Source organism: Mustela putorius, unplaced genomic scaffold (genome assembly GCF_011764305.1).
Source record: "Mustela putorius furo isolate JIRA1106 unplaced genomic scaffold, ASM1176430v1.1 tig00000695_pilon_pilon_pilon, whole genome shotgun sequence".
Taxonomy (NCBI): domain Eukaryota; kingdom Metazoa; phylum Chordata; class Mammalia; order Carnivora; family Mustelidae; genus Mustela; species Mustela putorius.
In genome coordinates, this window is record NW_025421447.1 from 10,147,315 (window position 1) to 10,171,894 (window position 24,580).

Sequence of the window (24,580 nt, forward strand, 5' to 3'; positions counted from 1 at the left end):
CCAGTCCTTTGGTGTGGTTTCCCTTTGTAGGTCCAGCGCCATCTTTCCAAACTCTTTGACAATATGGCGAAGATGCAGTTCCAGTTGGATGCTGGTGAGCAACCAACCAAGATAAGTCTTGGCATGTACAGCAAGGAAGGAGAGTATGTGGCCTTCAGTGAGCCCTGTGACTGCAGCGGTCAGGTAGAGTAGAAGTCCTGTTCCCTCCCTCCTCATCCCCCTTCCCTCTCAAGTGTCTGCGTTCAAATACAGGCAGCCTCAACCTTCAGCATGGCCACCTTGACCTTGGGCCAGAACTGCTGTCTGTGTCCTGGGACTGCCAGCTCCTCTTCACTTGAACCGACATCGAAGAAGCTCCTAGTTCCTGCTCTCCTCTCTCCAGGAAGGACACATGTCAATATCCATCTGTCTTTCTTAACCAAAGACCTGTATGGAGAGGAATAAAATGCACATAAACTACTACCCTGTCAATGAGAAAAGGACTTTTAAAATGATTAGCAGCACTGGGAGGCTTTAACGTGACAACCCCCAGGGCACCCCACAGGGGAATCTGGCATGCTGACATCTTCCCCTGGAGAAAGTGCTCTTTGAAATCATCCATTTTCCTGAGATGTCATTTCTCTGTACAAATACAGCACAGAGTCCCTTCCCCCCACAACCCCAGCCTTGGGAAAGCCAGATCCCACCCCACTCCAGGAGCTACCGCCTCTAAGTCTCCCTTGTGCAATTCAAGAAGCACAAAACATGGGATGGTTCCCTCCTTAACCCTCTTTCCTGTCCTCTTCCATCACTGCTAAAGTATAAGCCCTTCTTTGTTTCTTATGCTAAGCGATCCAACACAGCATTGTCCCGGGGCTTCTAATTGAGTCTAGCATCATTCATGGAGAAAAGATCTTTTACAGAGGTCTCCCTTCATCTACGTGTTTCTTAGAAAGCAATTCGAATTGCAGGAAATGATCAGACATTCTTAGTTTTATAAGAAGTAACCCTGGGGTTTGATTCTGGATGTATCCTTTGGTAGACCAGAAAGCATTTAGTTGGAAAATATAATTCTGGCTGACATCTCCATCCTCAGTGTGGAAGAGCTTGTGAGAACTCAGGACTTACTGACCTTGCTCAACCCAGATTAAAACTTCCTTAAATGAAGCCTCCTCCTTTAACCTGCTGCTGAAACCTGTGTGTTCCAAATGGGCCTGTTGTTTATTAACTGAGCCTCATTCTCACCCATCATTGTCCTGGGTCCAGAAACAAAATGGCTCCCTATGCCTTATGGGATGATCATACCTTCTTCAGAACCCAGCTTCTCACTCAGAGTTCTTTTTCAGGTAGAAATATGGTTGAACCGTGTGCTTGCCCATATGAGGGCCACAGTGAGGCACAGCATGACAGAAGGTATAGTTGCCTATGAAGAAAAGCCAAGGGAACAGTGGCTCTTCGACTATCCAGCTCAGGTATTCTAACCAGGACCTTCGTTGGTCCCTGTCCTTTGCTGGGTCCTCTCTCTCTGGGGCCTCCTTCTGCCTTCAAGGGACACCTGATCTTAAATTCACTATGTGCTTCACAGTCAGGAAAGGCTGATCTGTGAAGGGGGTCAGCCAGAGGGAACAGGGGACTTAGCCATGACGCACTCCAACTCTTACCTTGGAGAACCAAGGGTTGGCCATCTTTACTCTCATGGCTACCATAGGGAGAAAATGTAAACCATTCAACTCATTGAGCCAACCTGCTTGGAATGTCCCAGGATCTTCGCTGAGCACAGGTGACCCCCAACAGGGAACGAGACATCCTAAGATATCATAACCCTGCCCTAGTGAATCTCAGACTGACGTGGAAGTCAGTCACTTACCAATGAGACCTGGTACTCTGGGAGCACAGAGCCAGCTAGTAGGGCTCAGGAACCACCTCTTTCCTTCCCCCGCTGAGGATATGACATAGAAGCTGAGATTTGAAGTAGGAGCAAAGAAGTTAAAGATGGAGGGAAAGAGCCACCAAGCATGGGGAGTGCCATGAGCAAAGTCTCGGAAGCAAGAAAGAGCATCTTGTGGTTGAGGAACTGAATGTGGTTGCAGGAAGGGGAGGAGGGAGTGAGAGGCAGCAGATGGGGCCTGCAGAGGAAACTCAAAGCCAGTTCTGTGCACCACATGAGGGAGTCTGACTTGCTTCTGAGATGTATCTGAACCTTTTCCAGGCTTCTCAGGAGGAAGATGAGAGAAAGGCGTGAATTAATGAGAATTGTCTCGATGACTCTGGCTGCATGGTACCCTCTTGCCTTCCCCATTAGGGAAGGAGGGACGCTGGTGCTGGTACATTTGGGGGTTGCAGATTTTTCCTGGTAATTGAAGCCATAGGAGCAGAGAGGACCTGCCCCCATTTTGGAAAATACGTAGACGGAGATGAGCACCCCCTTGAGCATCATGCAAAGATGGAGTCAGCAAGGAGGGGCCAGTAAAGCAGAATGAGAAACGGTGCCTTTTGAGAGAGAGGGAAAAGCAGGGAATGGTCATATTGGAAACCCAAAAAACTGTCAGCAGCAGGTGAGAGGTCAGTCATGCCATGCACTTGGCAGAGATCAAGCGAAATAAAGAGGCTGAGGGGCGTCCATGAACCTGGTGTGGCCATGTCAGGGAAGTGCCAGGTGGTGTCATGGTGCCAGGGGGAGGAGAAGGAAGAGGAAGGTGGCAAAATGTTGGCATCGAGTGTAGACTTGGCAGCGAGTGTAGACAAAAAGAAGAAACGAGAAAGGGAGTCAGTACTGTGGAAGGGAAGAAATATTCTTTTAACTGTGCAGCTGACATGTCACATTCCAATAAGATCCCAATGAGATCACAGTACAGGCAGAACCGCGTGTCTAAACCCAAAGGCAAAATCAGATATAAGAGAGAAGGGTACATTTATATGACGGGTTTCTCTTTTTCACAAAGGGAATCATTCCTGTCAGGATTCCTGTTTACCCAAATCAGAATTTTGGGCCAAGAAAATGTGTTGCCTCCTGCTATTCTGACAGATCAAATGATACAACAGATGATCGATGCATCTAAATTCTCTACCATGAATAATCAAATTTCCGCCTTTTCCATCTTAAGTTTCTCAGCAAACAGAGGAAACGTTCATTCAAATCCCTTTTCCCATTTATTTAATTTCAAACCTCTGAAAGACCCAAGTCCTGTTGACCACAGTGAATTTTGCTATAGTTCACCTTGGTCTTCAAAAGTAGGCTTTTTAAGGTGATAGGTTTTAAGAATTAAAAAATACATGTTGCAAAAGCATTACAGACAAGCAAAAATATATCGCAAGTGATCATTGCTGGCTTGCTAAGCTAGAACACTCAGACCACAAGAAGTTCAAGAAGAGCGGAACAAAGTCTGAGTGCTCTTGAGATGGTCAGTCAGCATATTGTTAACCTCCTGAGAGCAGGAAAGATGCTTCACCTGGGCTGTAGAAATGGAAAGATCAGTGTAGCAATTTCTAAAAGCCACTGACATTGACCAGAATGACTCTGGTTGTTTTCAACCAAACAAAACATTTTTTTTTTTCCCCAAGAGTAGACTGCGCTTTCCCCATTTGGAACCACTTCCCATCTCCAAGGAGATGGAGACAAGTGGCTTGCTTAGTCAAGGTTAATTCAGTCGGTTCTGACCTCATACATCATCATTCCCACAAGCTTCCCTCGAAATGTTTGGTATCCAATCCTCTAATGGCTGTCAGACAGTAGACCTCTGAACACTACTAATGAGTGTCTTCTGGACACATTGTCCAATCCTTTGGTGCGGTTTCCCTTCATAGGTCTAGTGCCATCTTTCCAAACTCTTTGACAATATGGCAAAGATGCAGTGGAAGAGGGTGGGGAAGGGCTTACGTCACCCATGTGATTCCATTCTGGCTCTCACTGGGGGTGCATGAGTGGGCTGGTTTGGGAGACAGTCCTGGCGATGGCTTTCCTAAGTGGCTTCTCATGCCACAGGTGGCCCTGACCTGCACTCAGATCTGGTGGACCACAGAGGTGGGCATTGCGTTTGCCAGGCTGGAGGAAGGCTATGAGAACGCCATGAAGGACTATTACAAGAAGCAAGTGGCCCAGCTCAAAACCCTCATCACCATGCTCGTTGGCCAGCTCTCAAAAGGGGACCGGCAGAAGATCATGACCATATGCACCATTGACGTGCACGCCCGGGATGTGGTGGCCAAGATGATTGCTCAGAAGGTGAGTCCCAGACCTGCAACCATAACTACCTTGGTGGGTAGTTATGCCATGAACAGTGGCATAAGGGAGAAGCTCACATACAGCTCAAACATGGGTGTTGCAGATTCTGTGGCAGCCAGAGAACTGGGAGAGGGTCGTGGTGGCTATCCCCAGCATCAGAGCAGCTCGTTGTCTCTGTGCCCTGGTGGGCTCCTCTTGCATCTCCTGTGGCCTGCAGGTCCTGTGCTGCCTGCTGGGCAGTGACTCACCCCCAGTACTCTGCACCCTCTCTACAGGTGGACAGTGCTCAGGCCTTCCTCTGGCTGTCCCAGCTGCGGCATCGTTGGGACGATGAGGCCAAACACTGTTTTGCCAACATCTGTGATGCACAGTTTCTCTATTCCTATGAGTACCTGGGAAATACGCCTCGCCTGGTGATCACACCTCTGACGGACAGGTGAGCACAGGCATCAACGCCCCCACCGGGAACCCGACTGTGGTCTGCCTCGGGCCAGCTGTGGTCAACCATCACTTGCTACTTGTCCGCAGAAGTGGAGGGTTTTGGCCCCACCACACAACACACGTAAAAATCAAACTGGAAAGCTGTAGGGCAGGGGCCTTCTCAGAACGAACTCCCGAGCAAATCAGGGAGCTGTGATTAGTCTTGAGGAATTACTAGGGAGTCACACACACCTGAATCCTCACACCAGGTCTAACACATATCAGCTACTTGACCTTGAAAAGCTTGACCTAATTCTTGTTCTTGGTTCTCTTCTCTGTGGAACGGAGTTAGGAACACACACCTCACATGAGGTTTGTAAGGACAAAAGACAGTAATGCTGTAAGGAGTTCAGAATATCATAAGTGCTCAGTAGATGATCTTTTATTACTGTTCTCTCTCTTTTTTTTTTTCTTATTTATTCGAATGAGAAAGAGCACAAGTTGGGGAAGGGACAGAGGGAGAGAGAGAAGCAGACTCCCTGCTGAATAGGGAGTCTGATGCGGGACTCGAACCCAGGACCCTGAGATCATGACCTGAGCTGAAGGCAGTCACTTAACTGACTGAGCCACCTAGGTGCCCCATTCCTATTTTCTTACCAATCGTCTGGCACATTTCTTGAGCACCTCTCACGCTGGGAATCCGATTAGAACCAGGGACTCCCTGCCATGAAGGAGCTTATAATTTTTGGAGAACTGTAGCCTCTGACATTCATATTAATTCATGAATGAATGAATTAATTCATTCATATTCATTCAATGAATGAATTCACACCAGTCCCCGAAGTAGTCACTGGGCATACAAAGGTGACTAAAACATTTCCTGTCCTCAAACTCCTATTCCAGTGAGGGAAATAAGACCTACACAGATAAAAATATACATAGCCCAAGGGGAACGCATGCAGGACCATAGGGTAAGATAGGGCTCACAGCCATTTGCCACCAATTTCCAAGCAAGTGACTTAGCCATAGGCCCTCCGAGCACTGGAGATCCTGCCCACCACAGGAAGAAGAGGACAGGGAATGCACCAGGGAATGGGTGGCGTCCGATCTGGACCTGGGAGGAAGTATAGGACTCCAACAGCTTCGTGGTAGGTTAGAATGACTGCCACGGGGTCCATGCAATTGTACAGAAATCTGAGTGTGCGTTGTCACTATTTCTGGTGAGAGAGTCTACGGCATCCATTACTTGTGAAAGTGGTCTAGGATCTCCAGAAGCTGAAGAACGACCGATAAGCAGTCTGGAAAATGGAATTTTGTGTGCAAAGGCATGGAAATGGGAAAATCCAAGACCTGTTCCTGGAAGAGGGGGTAGACTCTTGACTTGGGGGGATATGGTTGGTCATAAGCCTGGTAAGATGGGTCAGAATCCTGACTAGAAGGTATGAATCATACCTTCTTTACCCAGTAAGTAGTGATCAATTATTGGAGATTCTTCATAAGAGGAGCAAAACAATGAAAACTTTACTTTTAGGAAGATTTATCTGATAGCACAGCCTGGGCAAAGGAGAGTGAGGATGGGCTACTGTAACTCTGTTGAGATTTCTGTAAAGTCTACTAAGAGTGCATGGCCTTTTCCCTTCTATTTCCATTGAGTGCTAAATCCCTTCTTCTCCAAACTGAGTCATGTACCTGAATGGCTGGCTTGCTCTAAGTAAGTGACTTGCGGTTGGTGAAGACATTGTCATCATCTGTGAAGGTTAGAATGGCCACACAGAATCAGTGCCATCTTTTATTTAATTTTCTCCTGCCACCTGCCTTCTGGTCAGATCCTCAGTTGTGTTTCCAAGATACGCTGAGTGGAATCGTGATCACGGTACTCATGGGATGAAATGGGATGTGGGAATATCCCAACATCGTCCAGAGAACCAGACCTCATGGTTCATCTCTCCTCTCTGCCCCCATGCTGTACATTTCTTTAATTCATCTTCCTACCCAGTCTGGAAAGATCTTCTACCCAGAGTCCCCCTCAAACCTTTCCATGTTTACTCTTAGATGCCATGTTTTTTGGGGGGGGGGGTTAGGAGCCCACAGAGGCCACATCATTGTCTCTGGTCACTCCCCACTGCACTTAAAATCTGAATTCCCTATGGGACCTAACAATTCCTGTCTGCTGCCCCGACACCTCAGTCCCTGCACTCCAGCCCCACTGGCCTCCTTTCTGTTCCTTGATCCCCTTAAATTAGAACCTTTTATACATGGGGGGGGGAGGGTCCCTTGTCCAGGAATGTCTTTCACATGCTCACTGTTCCATAGTCACCTTCTCATCCTTTCATTCTGTCCTCAGACCTGAGGAGAACTTCCACAACCTCTCTTACTAAAATCCCGCCTCACTCTGCCTCCTCACACACACACAGCAATAACCAAGATGGTTCCCAGTGTTTACCTTCTTCCTAACATCTCCCACATTCTGCAAACACCTTGCTTGCTTGTTTGTTGGCTATATTTCCCTTTGGAATGGAAGCTCTTTCCCATCAAGGAGCTTTGTCTGTCTTGTCCATTGCTGTGTCACCAGCACCTAGCAGACCTTGAAATTAGTATGTCGAATGAATGATTGGTGGTTGAGTATTGAAGACCCAGACTGTGGGAATAGACAGGATCAAAAAAGAGGTGGACTCAGGAGACAGGCGGAGGACTCGTGCCTTGGCTTCCAAAGAAGGAGGAACAGCTACTCTGTCTTCTGCTCTGAGCTGGGGACCAGCAAGTCCTCCAGGCCCCAGCTTAGGACAAAAGGCAGAGAGACATCTGTTCCGAAAGAGACACGAATTTCTCTGCAGCTGGGACAGTGTTGGCAACAGCAGGTCTTGGGGGGGTTGGCCATCTTAGGGTTGTACTTGGCCTTCACTCGGGATCAGTCCCTTCAAGGCACTCATTTGCTGTGGCTCAAAGGAAAGGTTTTCCCCCCTCACACTTCATTCAGAGTGGACCCTCTCATGTGTCTTTGTCTTAATAGTGACTCTCCGTAAGACACCAGCCCTAAGCAGGAAGGAAATCTGGCCCAGGATCCTCTTTGGCAGTGAGTTTTTCTGCCAGCCTTGGAGGAGAAGCTAATAGTTGGGGAATTTACATCACTTGCAACAGAATGATGAAGCCATTTTATATTTGAACCATTCAATTAATGTCTATCTCTTGCCCTAGACTGTATGTTACGTGGTGACATTGACCTTGATCTACTCGCTGCTCTGCCATGTGGGACCCAACACCACGTGGGGCACCTGATAGGCATTCAAGAAATTCACTCCTTTAGCAAATTCAGTGAAACGATTTCTGAGACTTGAGTATGTGTCTTAGCTTCCTTATACCTGTCAGAACGTATCTTCTTCCTCTCTGCAGACAGATCAGACGTTATCAGTCCAAGTGATCAAAGTGCAAGACTTTCCGTTTCCCTGAGCCTTCACACCCGCCCAAGGGTCGGAGAAGATAATTGCCTTGTTTGAGTTTAGAAGCCTGTAGTACTCTAAAGCCAAACGCCTTCGAGAGAGGGAGAGGGTAAAGCTTTGACAAGGAATTATCTCTAAAACAGGAATTTATCACCCCTTCTATGGAACAATGCAAATAAGAACTAGAAAGGAACATTTCCTGCAAATAATGGTGAATACTATATAGACCTTGACCTCGTTTTGCACCTTACTTGCTTTTCTGACAAAATGGTACGTCGTGAATATTTATATGTAAAATTCTATTTTCTCATTGACTTCCATTATTGGCTCAAGAAATGTTTTGCCCAGAAAAAAAAGAAGAAAAGAAAAAGAAAATGGCCTTAGCACAGAGAATCACATTTTAAAGAGCGTTCACCCTTTGCTGGTGTGTAGCCTAAGTACATTTAATTCTCTCCTGCCGGAGGAATTAATCAAATGGACAATTGATCCATACAACCTTTGCACATTCATTAAAAGCATCCCCGCATTACAGTACATCCGACTGATTATGCCTATTTCTTTGGAATTTCCCACTGCCCGGATGGGACCTGAATATGTAAGTGAGTGCAGTGGCTTCACCACCATCCGGGGGCTCGGGCCCAGCACTAAGCTGAAGAAATAAATGGAAATGATTTTTCAGGCTGAACAAAAGCAATTCACATAAGTTGTTTCTCAACCTTTGGATGACCTCCTTCCCCCCCTCCCCGCCCCCATAACTCCCCTCCCGTCACCTTCACACCCAGCCGCCCCTTTCTGCCCTGCGCTGTGCTAAGTACTGTTTTAATCAAGTGCTTATCGAGTTAGAGTACCTTCTAATTTCTCAGGAACTACTGCAAGCAGGTGAGATATAATTGACCCAAGAGTCTTTGAAGGTGATTGGCCGGGGAAGGGCACAGCTAGCAAAAGTCCTGCGCTTTCCAAGTTTCTATCGCAGTTTTTATCAGAAAACTTAGTGCTCTGCAAGCCAAGATGTAAAGTCGTGCAGAGATAACCATTGTTAATATCTAGTCTGTTAACTTCTGCCTGGAGATTTTGACAAATAGCAATTGCCATCATATGCTTTATGTAAAAAAATGGTAGATTGCTTTTTTTTTTTTTTTAATTTATTTGTTGGAGAGAGAGAGAGAGCACAAGCAGGCAAAGGGGCAGGCAGAGGCAGAGAGAGAAGCAGGCTCCTGTGAGCAGGGAGCCTGATGCGGGGCTTGATCCCAGGACCCTCAGCCAAAGGCAGCGGCTTAACCCACTGAGCCGCCCAGGCGTCCCTGCCTTTTTTTTTTTTTTTTCAACATAACCTTGTATCATCTGTGTGTTCTCGAAACATTCTTCTGAAACACTCTAAGAACTGATTTACCTTCTCTTCACAAGCGTCCCATCATTTCTGTAACACACCCATAGTATGAAATGTTTGAGTCACACCTAAGCCTTTTCTATTAAAAATGAATCTGCCATGAACTTCCTTATACTTTTTTTTAATGATATTTCTCATTATTTCTCGAAGAGAGATTCCAGGACGCAGAATAATTAGATGACACATACTTTAAAATTATTCTTGAAACAAGTATCATTACCACTCTCACTGGCCGTTTATGAGAATGTTCACCTCTCAACATCCTCACCAGCATTCAGTGTTACTTTTTAAAGTATTGTTAATTTTGTACATCAGTATAGTATCTCAGTTGGATTTGGATGTCCTTAATTACTCACAGGCTTGAGCATTTCTATGTGTTTATGACTATGAGATTTTCCTTTCCTGTGAATTATTTATAACTGTCATTGCCCTTTTTATTACTTTTATGTTTAGAAAGCCCCTGCCATTTCAAGATCAACTTAATATTCATTATATATTTTAAAGATTTTATTTATTTATGAGAGAGAGAGCACACACAGGCAGAGGGGCAGGCAGAAGCAGAGGAAAAGCAGGCTCCACACTGAGCAAGGAGCCCAACCTGGGGCTCGATCCTAGGATCCTGACCTGAGCCGAAGGCAGAGGCCTTAACCCACTGAGCCACTCAGGCATCCCAATATTCACTATATTTTATTGTGATTTATTTTATTTCTCCACTTTTCAGTGTCTTTGGTAAACTTTTTGACCATTGAGTTAGATGAGTGTTCTTACCAAAACATTTTTGGTTATGAGTGATAGTAGCCAAGCCTAAACTAACATAAACAGAGGGAGGACCTGTTTGAGTCTAGCTTGTTCCGTGTAGAAGCTCTGGGCCCAGAAAGGAACTCTCAGCAATGGGACACTCTCCTATCATGGCTCTTGTTTCCTTCTGAGCATTGTCTTCTTTCTTGCATGGGTTTTCTTTGGATAGTAGCAAGGGTGGTCTCCATGCCCATGACTTTGGGATTCCTGGTCCAGGAAGAAGAGGGATCCCTTCCCTGTCTTTCTCAGCACCATAAGGACCTATGGTGCTGAGAACTCCTTCAGGGGACCCTGATGTGTCCCATTTAGATCCCGTGTCGATCTCTGCATCCATTACTGGAGCCAGTGAGCTCAATCATTTTGCCCAGCCCTAGCCTTGTGCCCATGCCTGGGAAGGTGGGAGATACTTTGATTGAAGGCCATGTAGACAGAGGGCTTTTACCATATGTGTGCGATCCTGAGCAAAAAACACCCACAGAAACGATGGCAGGGAATACTTTATTTCTTTGGTTTCTAAGTAACTGATGGGCACATTTTTTAGTGAGTAATATGCCATTTCCCTCACCCATTTATGATGTTCGCTCTACAAGTTCCAAAATTCTGAGTTACCACACTGTCTCAAAATGTCTGTTCTGTCTCATCTTCATGCCCAGCACTGTGCCATATTATTTAAAGACTGTGCCTTTGTCCTGAGTTCTATTTATATAGTTAAAGTCCCACATCATCTTTTATTTTTTATTTTATTTTATTTTTTTTATTTGATAGAGAGATCACAAGCAGGCAGAGAGGCAGGCAGAGAGAGAGGGGGAAGCAGGCTCCCCACTGAGCAGAGAGCCCGATGTGGGGCTCAATCCCTGAGATCATGACCTGAGCTGAAGGCAAAGGCTTTAGCCCACTAAGCCACCCAGGCGCCCCCACATTATCTTTTATATATGTATTATATATATATATATAAATTTTTCTTTGCTCTTCTATTTCTTTTCAAATGAACTTGAATCATTTTTTTTTCTTAAAGATTTTATTTATTTATTTGACAGAGAAAGACATACTGAAAGAGGGAACACAAGCAGGGGCAGTGGGAGAGGGAGAAGCAGGCTTCCTGCCAAGCAGGGAGCCTGACGGGGGGCTCAATCCCAGGACCCTGGGATCATGACCTGACCCAAAGGCAGATGCTTAACTACTGAGCCACCCAGCCACCCCTGAACTTGACTCATTTTTTCAAGTTACAGAATATAAATGGTTAGGGTTCTGGTCAGCAAGCCTTAATATCTTCCAGTTAATTTGGAAGGAAGAACCATTTTTAAAACATGTGATATTTTTATGTTGCTCCCTATCTTGAACTATGTTTGAATATCTTGCAGTTACATCAGAAAAGCATCTAAGTATTGTTATATGGGTTTTGAGTATTCATATTATCACTAGGTGTTCTTAAAAATGCTGTTGCTATATAAGGTAGTTTTTTCCACAATATATGTTTTTAAACAACTTGATCGAGGTTTTTTTCATGCATCAAAAAGTTTTACCCTTTCCAAGTACGCCCCTGAATGGTTTTTAGAAACTTTACCAAGTGGTGTAAGCATCACCATAAATCAATTTTACGGCATTTTTTATCCTCCTCCATAAGATTCCTGATGCCCATGTATGTGCCCATTCCTGTCCCCAGCCCCAGAAAACCCACTTTCTGTCTCTCTAAACTTGTCTTATTCCAGACATTTCTTAGAAATGGAGCCATACGATGTGCGGCCCCTCGTTTCCAGCTTCTTTCAATGTACGCATAGTCCCGGGGCTTCGTCCGTGATAGAGCATGTGTCTGTAATCTTTTACTTTTTATTTCTGAATAACATCCCATTTTATAGACAGGACACATTTTGTCTATCCAGGCACCAGCTGATGGACACTGAGGTTATTTCTGGTTTGGGGCTATTAAAAATCATGCTGCCGTGAACAAGTCTTTGTGTCGGCGTAAGTTTTCATTTCTCTTGGGCACAGACCCAGGAGGGAAATTGCTGGGTGGTATCACTGTTTCATGTTTAACTTTGTGGGAAGCCACCAAGCTATTTTCCAAAGTGGTGGAATCATTTCACGCCCCCACGAGTAGCGGAGTATAAGTGTCCTTTCTCTACAGCCTGGACAACTTGGTTGTTATCTCTCTTGTTTATTACAACCATTGAGTAGTATCCATTGAAGTAGTATCTCGTCAGAGTTTTCACTGACATTTCCCTAATAAAGATGTTAAGCACCTTTTTATGGTCTCATTAACCAATTGGAGATCTTCCTTGGCATAATCCCATTCAAATCTTTTGCCTACTGTTTGATTGACCTCTTTGTCCTCTCCTTGAATTGGAAGAATTCTTTGAACCTTCTTGTTATATTGCACACGTGTTCGTAACTATCCTGTCCCGGTCTCCCGCTTACCTCTTCTCTTTCTCGATGGCGTCTTTTGAAGTGCAGAAGTTGCTAATTTTGATGAGGGCCAATCTGTCTGTCTTTCATGCACCATGCTTTAGGTGTTGTGGCTAAGAAATCTTTGCTCAATTTCACCATATCTTTCTTTATCCCTCTTTTCACTCGTACATAGCAGAACACTGATTTTTATAAATTCACCTTTTATTCTGCCCATCTACTGCCCTCTGTTAAAAATTTGAAGAATTTTGTTTCAGATTCTCTTGAGTTTTCTTTGTGACTTCTAGAATGTCCACTTATATTCGAGACATACAGCATAAAGCATAGTTGTACCAACTCAGGTTTCATACTAGGTATGTTGTCATTCTTTTAAGATTTATTTATTTCCTTTGGGGGGGGTGGGGCAGAGGGAGAGAGAATCCTCAAGCGGACTTCCCATTGAGTGCAGAACCCCGGGCAGGGCTCAGTCTCATGACCCAGGAGGTCATGCCTTGAGCTGCATCAAGAGTTGGATGCTTACCCAACTGAGCCACCCCGGTGCCCCAGTGTGCTGTTGTCTTCACTAAAGAGATCACTTATCAGCCAATGCTCTCAGCTCTTTCTGCCATGTTTTGAGAGCAACATTTACCAACTAGTGTGGGCAAAGAGAAAGATGAGCACTGGGTGACAAAGGAGCTCAGAACCAAATGACATAAGAAACAGATCATAGAATCGGGGGCATCTAGGTTGAGGACAGCATTTGAAATTTAAATATTCAAGTGTTATCGGACGGACAGATTTGTTTTAGGCTGATGCTGAGGATAGTCTTCTGTCGATGGTGTTTCTCATTTTGAGCCTGACACCTCTTAAAAGCCATGGATCGGTTCAAGTTCACGTTGTTGGGTCAACCCCATCTTTTTCAACTGTTGAGATTATTTAGAATATCAGACTATCTTGTATATAATCAGTTATGTCTTCATTCAAGTTGTCAATAGCAATAACAAACAGCAGGGACCTGAGTCCTGCTGATGTCACCAGAGGCCCCCCCACCAGGGAGGGATCGTTGGCATCCATGTTCATTCCACAGTTAAGATTACTGAGCCGTGTGGTAGGGAGAATTCCACGAACGTGATCTCCAGTGACCTTTTTCCTTGTATGAGCTCCTCCCCCTTTGAGTACAGGTGAAAACCGTAAATATCATGGTATCATTCCCATGATAACGTTTTGTTTTATGGCAAGAGGGAAATTATTCAAGGTAACCATACGAGACCTTGAAAACAGAGCTTTCTCCTGGCGGAGGACAGAAGGGAAGATCAGAGAGATTTGAAACCTAAGAAAACTTTGACATGCCCTTGCTGATTTTAAAGGCGGAGGGAGCCATATGCAAAGATGGGAGCATGGCCTCCAGGAGCCAAACCATCCAATGCCCAACAGTAACCAACAAGGACTTCAGTCCTACAAATGGTAGGAACTTAATTCTGCCAAGAACTTAAGTGAGTTAGGAGGCAGATGCTTCCCCAGAGTGTTCAGATAAGAGTCCAGCCAACTGATATCCTTGATTTTGGTCTTATGAGACCCTCCATAGAGGAGCCACTTAGACTTCTGACCTCAAAGAGGGAGGCAATAAAGGGGTGTTATTTTAAGCCACTTCGTTTATGGTGATTTCTTACACAGCAGTAGAAAGTGAATACAAACCAACTATGATTTCACCAGCTCTAAGATTAGTCAGACCACATTTCTGGGATAGCAACAGGCTATTTATAGCTGAAATCAAGAAGCCTCGGCTTTGATGTTTTCTCTAAGCTGCCAATTGAATAACTGTATCAAAAAAGAAAAGCTACATTGTGTGTATTTGTTACCTTAAAAAATAATACCTTAAACTTGGATTGGCCTTCTCTTTTCAAGGCCCCTTCCTATCTCTTGTATCATCTTACCCTCACAAAAGCCTGCTTGGGGAGATACGAATAAGACCTATAGAAGTCATTTGCCCAAAGAGAACAAGATTGACATCGCTTGATATTAGGAAAGCCTTTCAAACAATTACACAGACCCACTGTGGAAGGGGCTGCCTTCTGGAATCCTGCCCCGCTGTGGGGAAGAGGCTCTGTGGTCCTCTTGGAAGGACTTGATGGGAGAGAGCTTGGCTTGGTGAAGAGGCCAGACCCCTGAGGTCTGCCCCAGCAGGAAAGGGTCTGCGTGTCCAGGAACAAGCAGACAAAATTAATCTGCAGGCATGTTGGGCCCAGTAGGTCAGGTGAAAGCGCCTCCTACAGGAGTCCCTGCCATTCCTACAGTCACTATTGGTTCAAAGCAGCAAAGGTACTGAACTTGGTGCAAAGCCAAACCCACGTGATGGATTCCAGAGACATCTTTTGAAAGGCACCAAGGGTTGTGATCCTGGTCAAGTTGCTCACTTTGTAGTAGAGGCGACTCTGACCTCCGTCTGACTCGAGTCCTTGCCTTAGACCATGGTAGTGTGACCCACCATCCTCTAGGGGAAAACACACAGACTGAAGCAGATGGCTTGACAGTTAGAGACGGACAAGCCAACAAGACCCCAGATGGAGTGTAAGAGCAGGGGCTGGTGTCCCTAAGGCCTGGGACAGCCTGCTGGCCAGGGGCGCAAGATAATGGCAATCCTCATGCAGAAGAGGGAAATATTGTTCCTTTGTGTTTTTCTTATGGCTCAAGCTCAAGGCCCACGGCCTGTGCCTGAGTTATTTACAGCACCTTAGCCCGATTCCCCTTCCTGAAACTTAGGCTTCCCATCTACAAAATGAAAGTGTTGGATTAGCTGATCTCAGAAATCCCTTCTAGCTCTAGAGTTCTGCTATCATGGGGACAAAGATGTTTTTTGTGTTTTGCGTTGTTTTGGTTTTTGTCCTTCCCGCTCCCAGCCCCAAGTGCTTCTTCTAGAGATAATCAGAAGCTCAAAGAAGCTCAAAATGAGATGGACACCCAGTTCCAAGGATTTCTTTCCAGATTCCAGGCAAATTCTATTTCTGTGAAACCTTGGGCTTCTAGATTCCCAGATTCCTTGAGAGTCTTGCCCTGCAGAGAGAAGAGGTCTGGGATTGCTCTCCAGCCAGCAGAGGAGGACAGAGAGTGGGTGGGGGAGAGTGAGGAGGGGAGCAGACAGGAGGCTGGGATTCTGCCAGTCTTCTTGTCTTTCCTCCTGGGAGATACAGGCTGTAGCAGGCCCTGGATAGTTCTGGCAGAAGCCAGAGGCTGGGAAGCGTGCAAGGCACTGGGACCAGTCTGGAGGCAGAACCCAGCCCACGAGGGCAGCTGTGGTAAATGCTGCATGCAGGCCTCCATGATGATCTATTACTTGGGGAAACTGCTTTCCCGGGTTTCACATACAAAAGGTGAAATACATTACAGGGGTTTTATGCTCAGTTGAAGAATTCAGGGACTCTCTTCAAGTCTTTTCAAACCCAGTTTGCTTCTAGTGGAGACACAATCCCCATCTGGCATGAAGGGCGTTAGCCTGTGGTTTCAGGTGAACTTTAGACATCAGATTTGGAAACAGAATTCATTTTGGAAGTCCCCTTGGACAGCACCTCCTGGTCCAGCCTGCAGGTTAATTAAACCCAGAGCCTGGGTATTAATTTGCTAGGTTTTGAAAAGTTAGGCCAATGGCACATTTTTAGTGGCTTTCTCAAGGTATAAAGTATGAGCTCTACAGTTCTTCCATCACAAGTGTACAGTTCAGGGATGCCTGGCTGGCTCTGCTGGTGAAGCATGTGACTCTTAATCTTGGGATTACAAATTCGAGTCTCACATTGGGTGTAGAGATTACCTAAAATCCTAAAACAAATGTCTGATTCAATGACTTTTAGTAATTTGTAGAGCTGTACAACCATTACCACCATCCAGTTTCAAACTTGGCTATCACCGTTTTCCTGTCAATCCCAAGTCCTCTTCCCAAGCAGCCACTGATCTGCTGTCTGTCTCTGTGTTTTCCAGACATTGCATCAATGAAATGATACCCTACAAGATATTATGCACCTTTGACCTAGCATAATGCTTCTAAAGCTTCCCCCTCGTGTAACATATATCTATACGTACTTCATTCCTTTACATTGTTAAATAGTATTCTACTGGACAGATACATCACATAACTGTTTACCCATTCGGACATTTGGGATGTTTCCGGTTCTTGGCATTAAGAATATTGCTGGGACGCCTGGGTGGCTCAGTGGGTTAAGCCGCTGCCTTTGGCTCAGGTCATGATCCCAGGGTCCTGGGATCGAGTCCCGCATGGGCTCCTTGATTGGCAGGGAGCCTGCTTCTCTCTCTGCCTCTGCCTGCTTGTATGCGTGCTCTCTCTCTCTCTCTCCTTCTGCCTGACAAATAAATAAATGAAATATTTTTTTTTAAAAAAAGAATATTGCTGCTAGGAACATTTCTGTGTAAGTCTTTATCTGAACATAAACGCTCATTTCCCTTCAGTAAAGTCCTGGAAGGGGAATTAGTGAATCATACAATAAGCTTTACATTTTTGTTTCATTTTTGATTTGGTTTGGTTTGGTTTCTTTCTTTTAAAGATTCATTTATTTATTAAAGAGAGAGATCAAGCAGGGTATGAGCAGATGGGGAGAATCCCAAGCAGACTTCTTGTTGACTGTGGAACCTGACTTGGAGCTCAGCCCCATGACCATAGATCATGACCTGAGCAGAAACCAAGAGTCAGATGCCCAACCGACTGAGCCATCTTGTTGTCCCAGTAAGCTTTCCTTTTGAAGAAACTGCCGCGTGGTCTTCCGAAGTAGCTGTACCATGTTCCATCCCCACAAATGTGTATGAGTTTCCTAGTTTTTTCACATCCTTGCCAACACTCGACCATAGTCATCCTTGAGGGTGCATCATGGTATCTCACTGTGGATTTGACTCACATTTCCCTAATGACTAGTGGTTTTGAGCATCTTTTTATGTGCTTATTACTCAAAGGCACATTTCCAACTAAGTGGAAAGGCAAGTCCTTCTTAAAAGTACCAGAAACAAGGGGGGCCTGGGTGGCACAGCCAGCTGAGCATCTGACTCTTGTTTTTGGCTCAGGTCCTAATCTCAGAGTTGTGGGACTGAGCCCTGAGTCAGGCCCCACGCTCAGCGAGGAGTCTGCTTGAGTTTCTCCTGCCCCTCCCCTTCCCCCCTCTAAAATAAGTAAATAAACCTAAAAAATAAGAAGGACTAGAAAGAAGCTTAAAGCTGATTTTATTTTGTTATTAGGAAAGATAGTCACAGGAGGGTTAAACAGATACAATGACTGACACCGTCATTCGTGAACTTGTTTCATCAATAATTACTGAGGGCCTAATGTGCCCAGAGCTCTACTAGACTCTGGAGATGAAACAATGAATGAGACATGGCCCCACCTTCATGTCCTTATGAAGATCTAGATGAACAGTGCATGTGGCTTATATTGTTGGTAGCTGGAGTGCCATAGAGTGGAAGAGGAGCTCATCCGAGGGGCGTCTGCTCACTTTCCCACCCCTGAGAGGTCCAGGAATACTCCTAAGTGGGGGAAACCATGTCAAATATGAGACCCAAGGGGTGAGTAGCCACCAGCTGGGCTATTGAAGGCCGTGTTGAAGAAGAACATGACTCAGGTGGACCAGAAGGGCTGGGGCTAGATGGGGGAAAAAAAGAGGAACAGGCACAGTCCTAGTGTGTCTGGCTCTCCTTGTTTACTTGAACTGCTGTAACAAAACACCACAGTCTGGGTAGCTTATAAAGAGCAGAGATGGATTTCTCACTGTTCTGGAAGCTGGTGAGTCTAAGATCAAGGCACCAGCATGGTCTTGTTTTTGTATGGGCCCCTTTTCTGGCTTAAAGCTGCCATCTTCTCGCCATGTACTCGCATGGTGGAGGGGACAGAGGGTCCCTCAGGAGCCTCTTTTATCAGGGCACTCATCCCATTCATGAGGCTCCACCTTCATGAGCTAATCACCTCCCAAGGGCCCCACCTCCCCACATCATAGTCTTTGGGGGTTAGGATTTCCACGAATGAACTGGGGGGCTGGGGCACGCAGACATTCAGAACGTAGCATGGACATGTGAGAGTAGCTCTCCATGAAGACACTTAGGGCACTGGGGTGGAGGGATGGAGAGATGGTCAGTGAGCAGGTGCAAGATCAGAAGGCCTGACAGTGAGCCTGTGATGCCCTTGAAGGATCAGGTGACCCTTCAGAGACTTCTCCCCACAGCGCTGAGGGGAACAGGTGGGAGTGGGGGGCTCTGGCTTTCCTTTACAGAAGCTGTCAGGTCTCCCAGGGCCTAGAACCTGAGGTCTATCTCCCCAGGACCCAGCAGGACCAGAGCCATTGGTCAGGCCACCTGGGGCCCTGGCAATGACCTCCACCTTCCTGTGTTCTCCAGATGCTACATCACCCTCACCCAGTCTCTGCACCTGACCATGAGTGGAGCCCCAGCAGGACCCGCAGGCACAGGCAAGACAGAGACCACCAAGGACCTGGGCCGAGCACTGGGCATCATGGTATATGTGTTCAACTGCTCAGAGCAGATGGACTACAAGGTATGCCTCAACTCAAGGGTGGGGCAGTGGGGGGCGGCAGGACTAAAAACTGGGTGGCAGCCCAGTTTAGGTCCAGGTTTATTCATGCCACCCTGGCCCAGCTCAGAGGTCCAGGCACAGAGGTCTCTGCTGGCTTCATCCCAGGAGACCTGAGGATATCTGATCCCTGGAGATTGGTTACCTCCCTGTAAGCCAGTGAGCTTCATTTTGAGGTCTCTTGTCACCTGTACAATGACGAGGCTGAGCATCTATCCAAAGGCCTACATTCACTGTTTGACCTAGAACTACAGAAGGGCTCACAAGTGGCTTGTGAGCTTCTTTACATGGAAGTCAAATTTGTGCTTCTCTGGAAAAATGGGCATTTCCCCAGTATTTCTACAAGGGAAAAATACTTTAAAAAAAAAAACACTTTATTTATTTATTTGACAGAGAGAGAGAGAGATCACAAGTAGGCAGAGAGGCAGTCAGAGAGAGAGGAGGAAGCAGGCTCCCTGCTGAGCAGAAAGTCCGATGCAGGGGCTCAATTCCAGGACCCTGAGATCATGACCTGAGCCGAAGGCAGAGGCTTAACCCACTGAGCCACCCAGGTGCCCCGGGAAAAATACTTTTACAAGGCAAATGTGACTTCTGAAGGAGACTAGATTAACTTCCACTCCAACAAGTGATACCCACGAAGGTCAAGGGCAAGACCAATGTTCTTCATTCAGGGGCTCCTCATTTTTACTTTTTTAAATGTATTCCAGGTTCTGTGTTCTAGAGAAAAGCAAGAGGAACAAGAGGTCCATAGGTCATTTCTTAGCTAGCAATATTCTACTAGAGGTCATATAGATTTTTTTTTTAAGATTTTTATTTATTTATTTGACAGACAGAGACCACAAGTAGGCAGAGAAGCAGGCAGAGAGAGAGGGAGGAAGCAGGCTCCCCGCTGAGCAGAGAGCCCAATGTGGGGCTCGATCCCAGGACCCTGGGATCACGATCTGAGCTGAAGGCAGAGGCCCAACCCACTGAGCCACCCAGGTGCCTGATTCTTTTTTTTTTTTTTTTAAGTGTAATAAGATTGTCTCACTTTCTCCTTATTTTTATTTTGTTTTATTGTATTATTTCGGTAAACTATCTTAAGTCCCTTTGAAACAGGATGGCATGTAAATAAATTTAGAGTGAGAGGAAAAATAAAGGCTTAGCATTAGTAGATTAAATATTTATATGTGTAAATCATCATAGATGGGGTACAAAATAAATTTAATTTAAGAATACTTTTAGAGACTGTGAGCTAACATACAGAAGTCTAAATGAGATTCATCAGCTGTAAGTTTAGTAATTTCTCTTGTATGGAAAATTTTGCTGTGCAAAGAGTTGCAGAGACCTAAGCCGCTGTGTTTGCTCACAGCAAGCAAACAAAGTGAGGATTCAGATGCCAAACAGCTGTCCTGCCCATATTCTACACAATTTACATTTTATCATGGTTACTTTTAATGATGAACACATTAAAGTGCTATTTCTCTAAAAAAAAAAAAAAAAAATAGGAGGGGGGCACCTGGGTGTTTTAGTCAGTTAAGCATCTGACTCTTGATTTCGGTTCAGCTTGTGATCTCAGGGTCGTGGGACCAAGCCACGAGTTGGGCTCCATGGTGGGTGTGGAGCCTGCTTAAGATTCTTTCTCTCCCTTCCCCTCTACCCCACCATGTGAGCATGTGCACACACGTGAATGCTCTCTCTCAAAAAAAAATTTTTTTAAGTAATATTTCTCTTTAAGTCAGGCTAAAAGAAGGAAGTGGGTTTTTTCCTATGAACTCAACCTTTAAGAATTAAGTTTCTAGATTCTTCTATAGTTGACCAAAGGCAGACTTGCTGAATAAGTGTATTCTCCCAGAGGGACATTCCAGAGGACACGGTCATTTAGATGTTGAAGACCTGGTGTATCAATTGAAGGAGATCAGCAGGGTTTCTTCAAATTGATGCCTAGAAAGCAAACAGAAATAAATGAGTTGGCCCCATGGTGAGGGAGTCACCAAGGCTATCTTCTCCAATTCTTTCAAAACTTACAGCTGAATCTTCATACCCCACCAATGCCTCTGAGGGTACAGGATGAGAAGAGGGGTCTATCCATAGTTTGGACTGTGCAAAGCTTTGGTTGAGTCTACTGAAGACACAGATCAGAGCAAGAACTATAGGGATAACTGTAGGGAAACACGCCAAAATAATGGCGGTCTCTTCCTAGGCATCAAATATCCTATGTAACCAACATCCTCACTGAGCCGTTTGCAAACCTCCTCTTCCCTTTGGTGTCCAGCTGATTAGAGTTATTTTCATCACAAAATGCTCTCCAGCAAGCAAGTTAATTTACAGAGTATCACCATTGCTCAGCATGTGTGTGCATCATGAAAGGATGGATAAATGGGTGGGTGGGTGGGTGGATGGATAGATACATGATACAGAGGAATACACGTAGGTAGATGGAGAAATGAGAGAGAGAGAGATGACAGGATGATAGATGATGGATAGATACAGAGACAAAGTATAACCTGGTCTATCTGGGTAGACAATAGAGATATATGAAATAATTAGGGGAGATACCAAATAGCATGTAGAATGTGTGTTCTACAGACTCTAATCCCTGGAATACTTCAGAGATGGGAAGACCACAGAGTACGCTGGTCACGAACATCCTGGAGGGTGTGAGACCCAAGGCTGTGTAAGGTTTGGGTGAGTGCCAAACAGGGCGTGTACAATTTTAACACCACCTAACCCATTAGAACATCAGCTTCAAAGACATAACCAAGTTCCCTGTGCATCACAGTCCTTCCCCTGCTCCTTGCTCTGCCTTCTCCCCTGAACTGTCCTCACAGGGCTTAGCTGGGACAAGGGGAGAATGGAGTGAGGGTCAGGAAGAGCTGTTTCACACCTCACCAGGCGTCATTCTGACGGGTCATTCACAACAACAACGGGACACTCACAACAACCTGTTTCCATATCCCCAGAGAACAAGTTAGCAATAAATATGGAGCAGTAGTCAAGTGCATGAGAGCGGACTGGAGGATAGATTATAGGAGATAGGGATACCACAAGGAGGAAGGGACAAAAAGCCATGAAGAGAACATGTCCCAGAAGTGGTGGCCATTAGGAAGACCCTGTGGGCTTCAGGACTCAGGTGGGAGCATGACAAAAATGGATGGCATCTGAGGAAGACCCCTTGGGTAGCCAGATGAATGGGAGCAGAAAGGGACTGAAAGGCAGAAATTTTTGCTGAAAACATTGCAGTTACTCAAACCAGGAATGGTGAGTCACCAGACCTTGGGGTAGTATAAATGGAAAAGAAAAAATGAGAGACTTTAACGAACAGAATGATACCTGGTGGACATGGGGAAGAGGGGTGTTAAGATGGGGGAGGGTAAAGAGGAGAGATGGACTGTGGTCAGGGACCCTAACATTGCCTTCTGCCTCTATAGGTATCAGGTAACGGGGTAGACACAGAACAGTGTGAAGACTTGGGGAAAAAGCAAACTCATGGCTCCCCTCTGTTGCATCTGGTTGGAAAACCCTTAAACCTAGTTGCTTCCTCTGGAAACCATTGCAATTTTAGTGCTAAAATGTTCTTTATGTCATGCCAGCAGTACTGTCCCCGTTGACCTTAACTCAGAGATGCTGTTGCTGAAGCAGCAAATGGTTTTGAACCTGAAAGTACCTGTGATTTTTTTTGTTGTTGTTGTTGGACCTTTCTGTGGCATCAACACTATAAAACACGCATCCCTTTCTGAGAAACCTACTCTCTTGGTCTCTGAAACATTATATTCCAGAATAACTCTCTGATCCTGCCATCTGGGTCTCCTTCTCTGATCCTCTTTTATAATTTCACATTTTATCTCGGTCCTGATGACTTCAGAATCTACCTTCCAGGCTCGCCCAAGAACTAGTCTTCCCAATTAGAAGGAAGGGCATTTGAATGCCCTCATGTTTGGTTAACAGCCTTTCTCAGACATTTCCTGCTGACCCCCATCTTCCTCCCCGCCAGCATCCCCAAGCCATGCATGCTAAGGTTCTCATTTTTCCCTGTTCCCCAGTGTGGAAATTTTAGACACACTGATTTTTCACCTCCTTCCTTCCATAGTTGTAATCACTCACCAATGCTGATTCATCCTTCAGCAGGTCTTTCAAAGCTCCAAGATCTTTCGCCTTATTCCAGAAACAGTGTCTTGTGCTAGGTGACACCATAGTCAGGCTCATAGTACCTTCCTATTGTTGGGGTGGCATCAAAAAGTTTCGTGATGTGGGGTCCCTGGCTGTACTCAGGCCCACAGGGTAAAGTGTGGGGATGACCAGTATCCACCTATGGAAACTTTACCCTTTTTTTGTCTTCTATATCAGATTTCCACTTGATGGAATCTTTAACAAGTTTTCAGAACCACTGTTCATCTGCAAAGACATGGGCATTTGATTCCCAAACTTCCACATAAGTAATGGTGGCATTTGATGTGCTGCCAAAGACAGCAATGGACATAATATATATTACTATATATGCATATCAAGTGTTATATATATACCCACACACATACTCATGAATACAATAAGAATAACATCCACCTATAAGATGCAATGTCTGGGATTTACGTCCCCTCCTCCATAGAGGGACTATCAATGGCTACTCAGTCCGAAATAACCATATCATTGTAGGACTCTCATGAGACTTGTCATTATCTGACCTTCTCTTCTTTTTGTGTCATTGTCTGTTTTCTCCCCTAGAATGTATACCCCATAAGGATTATGGCTTTGTCTCCCTGCTCACAGGTGATTCCTCATGACCTAGGACAGTCCCTGATTCATAGTACGTGCTTAGGAAGTGTCCGTTGCGTGAATAGAGGAATCCGTTAATTCAGGGAGTTTAAAGAAATGTGGGGCTTATCCTTCCACCATTATCACAGGCTAGCTTATGGGATGTTAGATCGATTCTCCTAAAATGTTGCTTTAATCTTGCTTTCCTCTGCCCCAAACCTCCACGGACCTGCACAGTCCCTTCTGATAATTCAAGGATTTCATAACCATGACCTCCTTTTGTAATTCAACTTTCTAGTCCAAACAACAGCGTTATTTTTCCCTAGACATAATATGATTTTGCTCATACTTTGCCCATAATACTTACTGCTCCTGGAAAGCCCTTACCCACTCTTTCCTACCCTCTTCCATTCTGCCTGCCCAGACACTTACCATCCAGCATTCCCACTGCGTGTTCTGAAGACAACATACAGTTCTGTGAGATACCAGCACCCCAGATCTTCAGACTTCCCTTCCTGCATTCTGTCCACTACACAAATGTTCACCAGCGTGCATCCTGAGAAAACCAGGAGTCCCATGAGGAAAACAGAAAATCCTGGCTTTAAAACATTGACCAAATTTCATGGCGCAGGACTTTCCAGTCCTTCCCT

At 45.4% G+C, this 24,580-nt stretch overlaps 1 protein-coding gene across 3 annotated transcripts in view; it reads left to right on the forward strand.

Annotated features, from left to right (window-relative positions):
- The window catches only part of DNAH9 (dynein axonemal heavy chain 9), a 313,471-nt gene that overhangs the window by 87,881 nt on the left and 201,010 nt on the right, over positions 1-24,580 (forward strand). For all 3 annotated transcript variants that reach the window (XM_045083402.1, XM_045083401.1, XM_004760150.2), the window contains 5 exons: positions 31-183; positions 1,326-1,451; positions 3,962-4,201; positions 4,477-4,637; positions 19,007-19,163. In XM_045083402.1, coding sequence (XP_044939337.1) covers positions 31-183; positions 1,326-1,451; positions 3,962-4,201; positions 4,477-4,637; positions 19,007-19,163 — 837 coding nt within the window. The remainder of the gene's footprint in view (positions 1-30; positions 184-1,325; positions 1,452-3,961; positions 4,202-4,476; positions 4,638-19,006; positions 19,164-24,580) is intronic.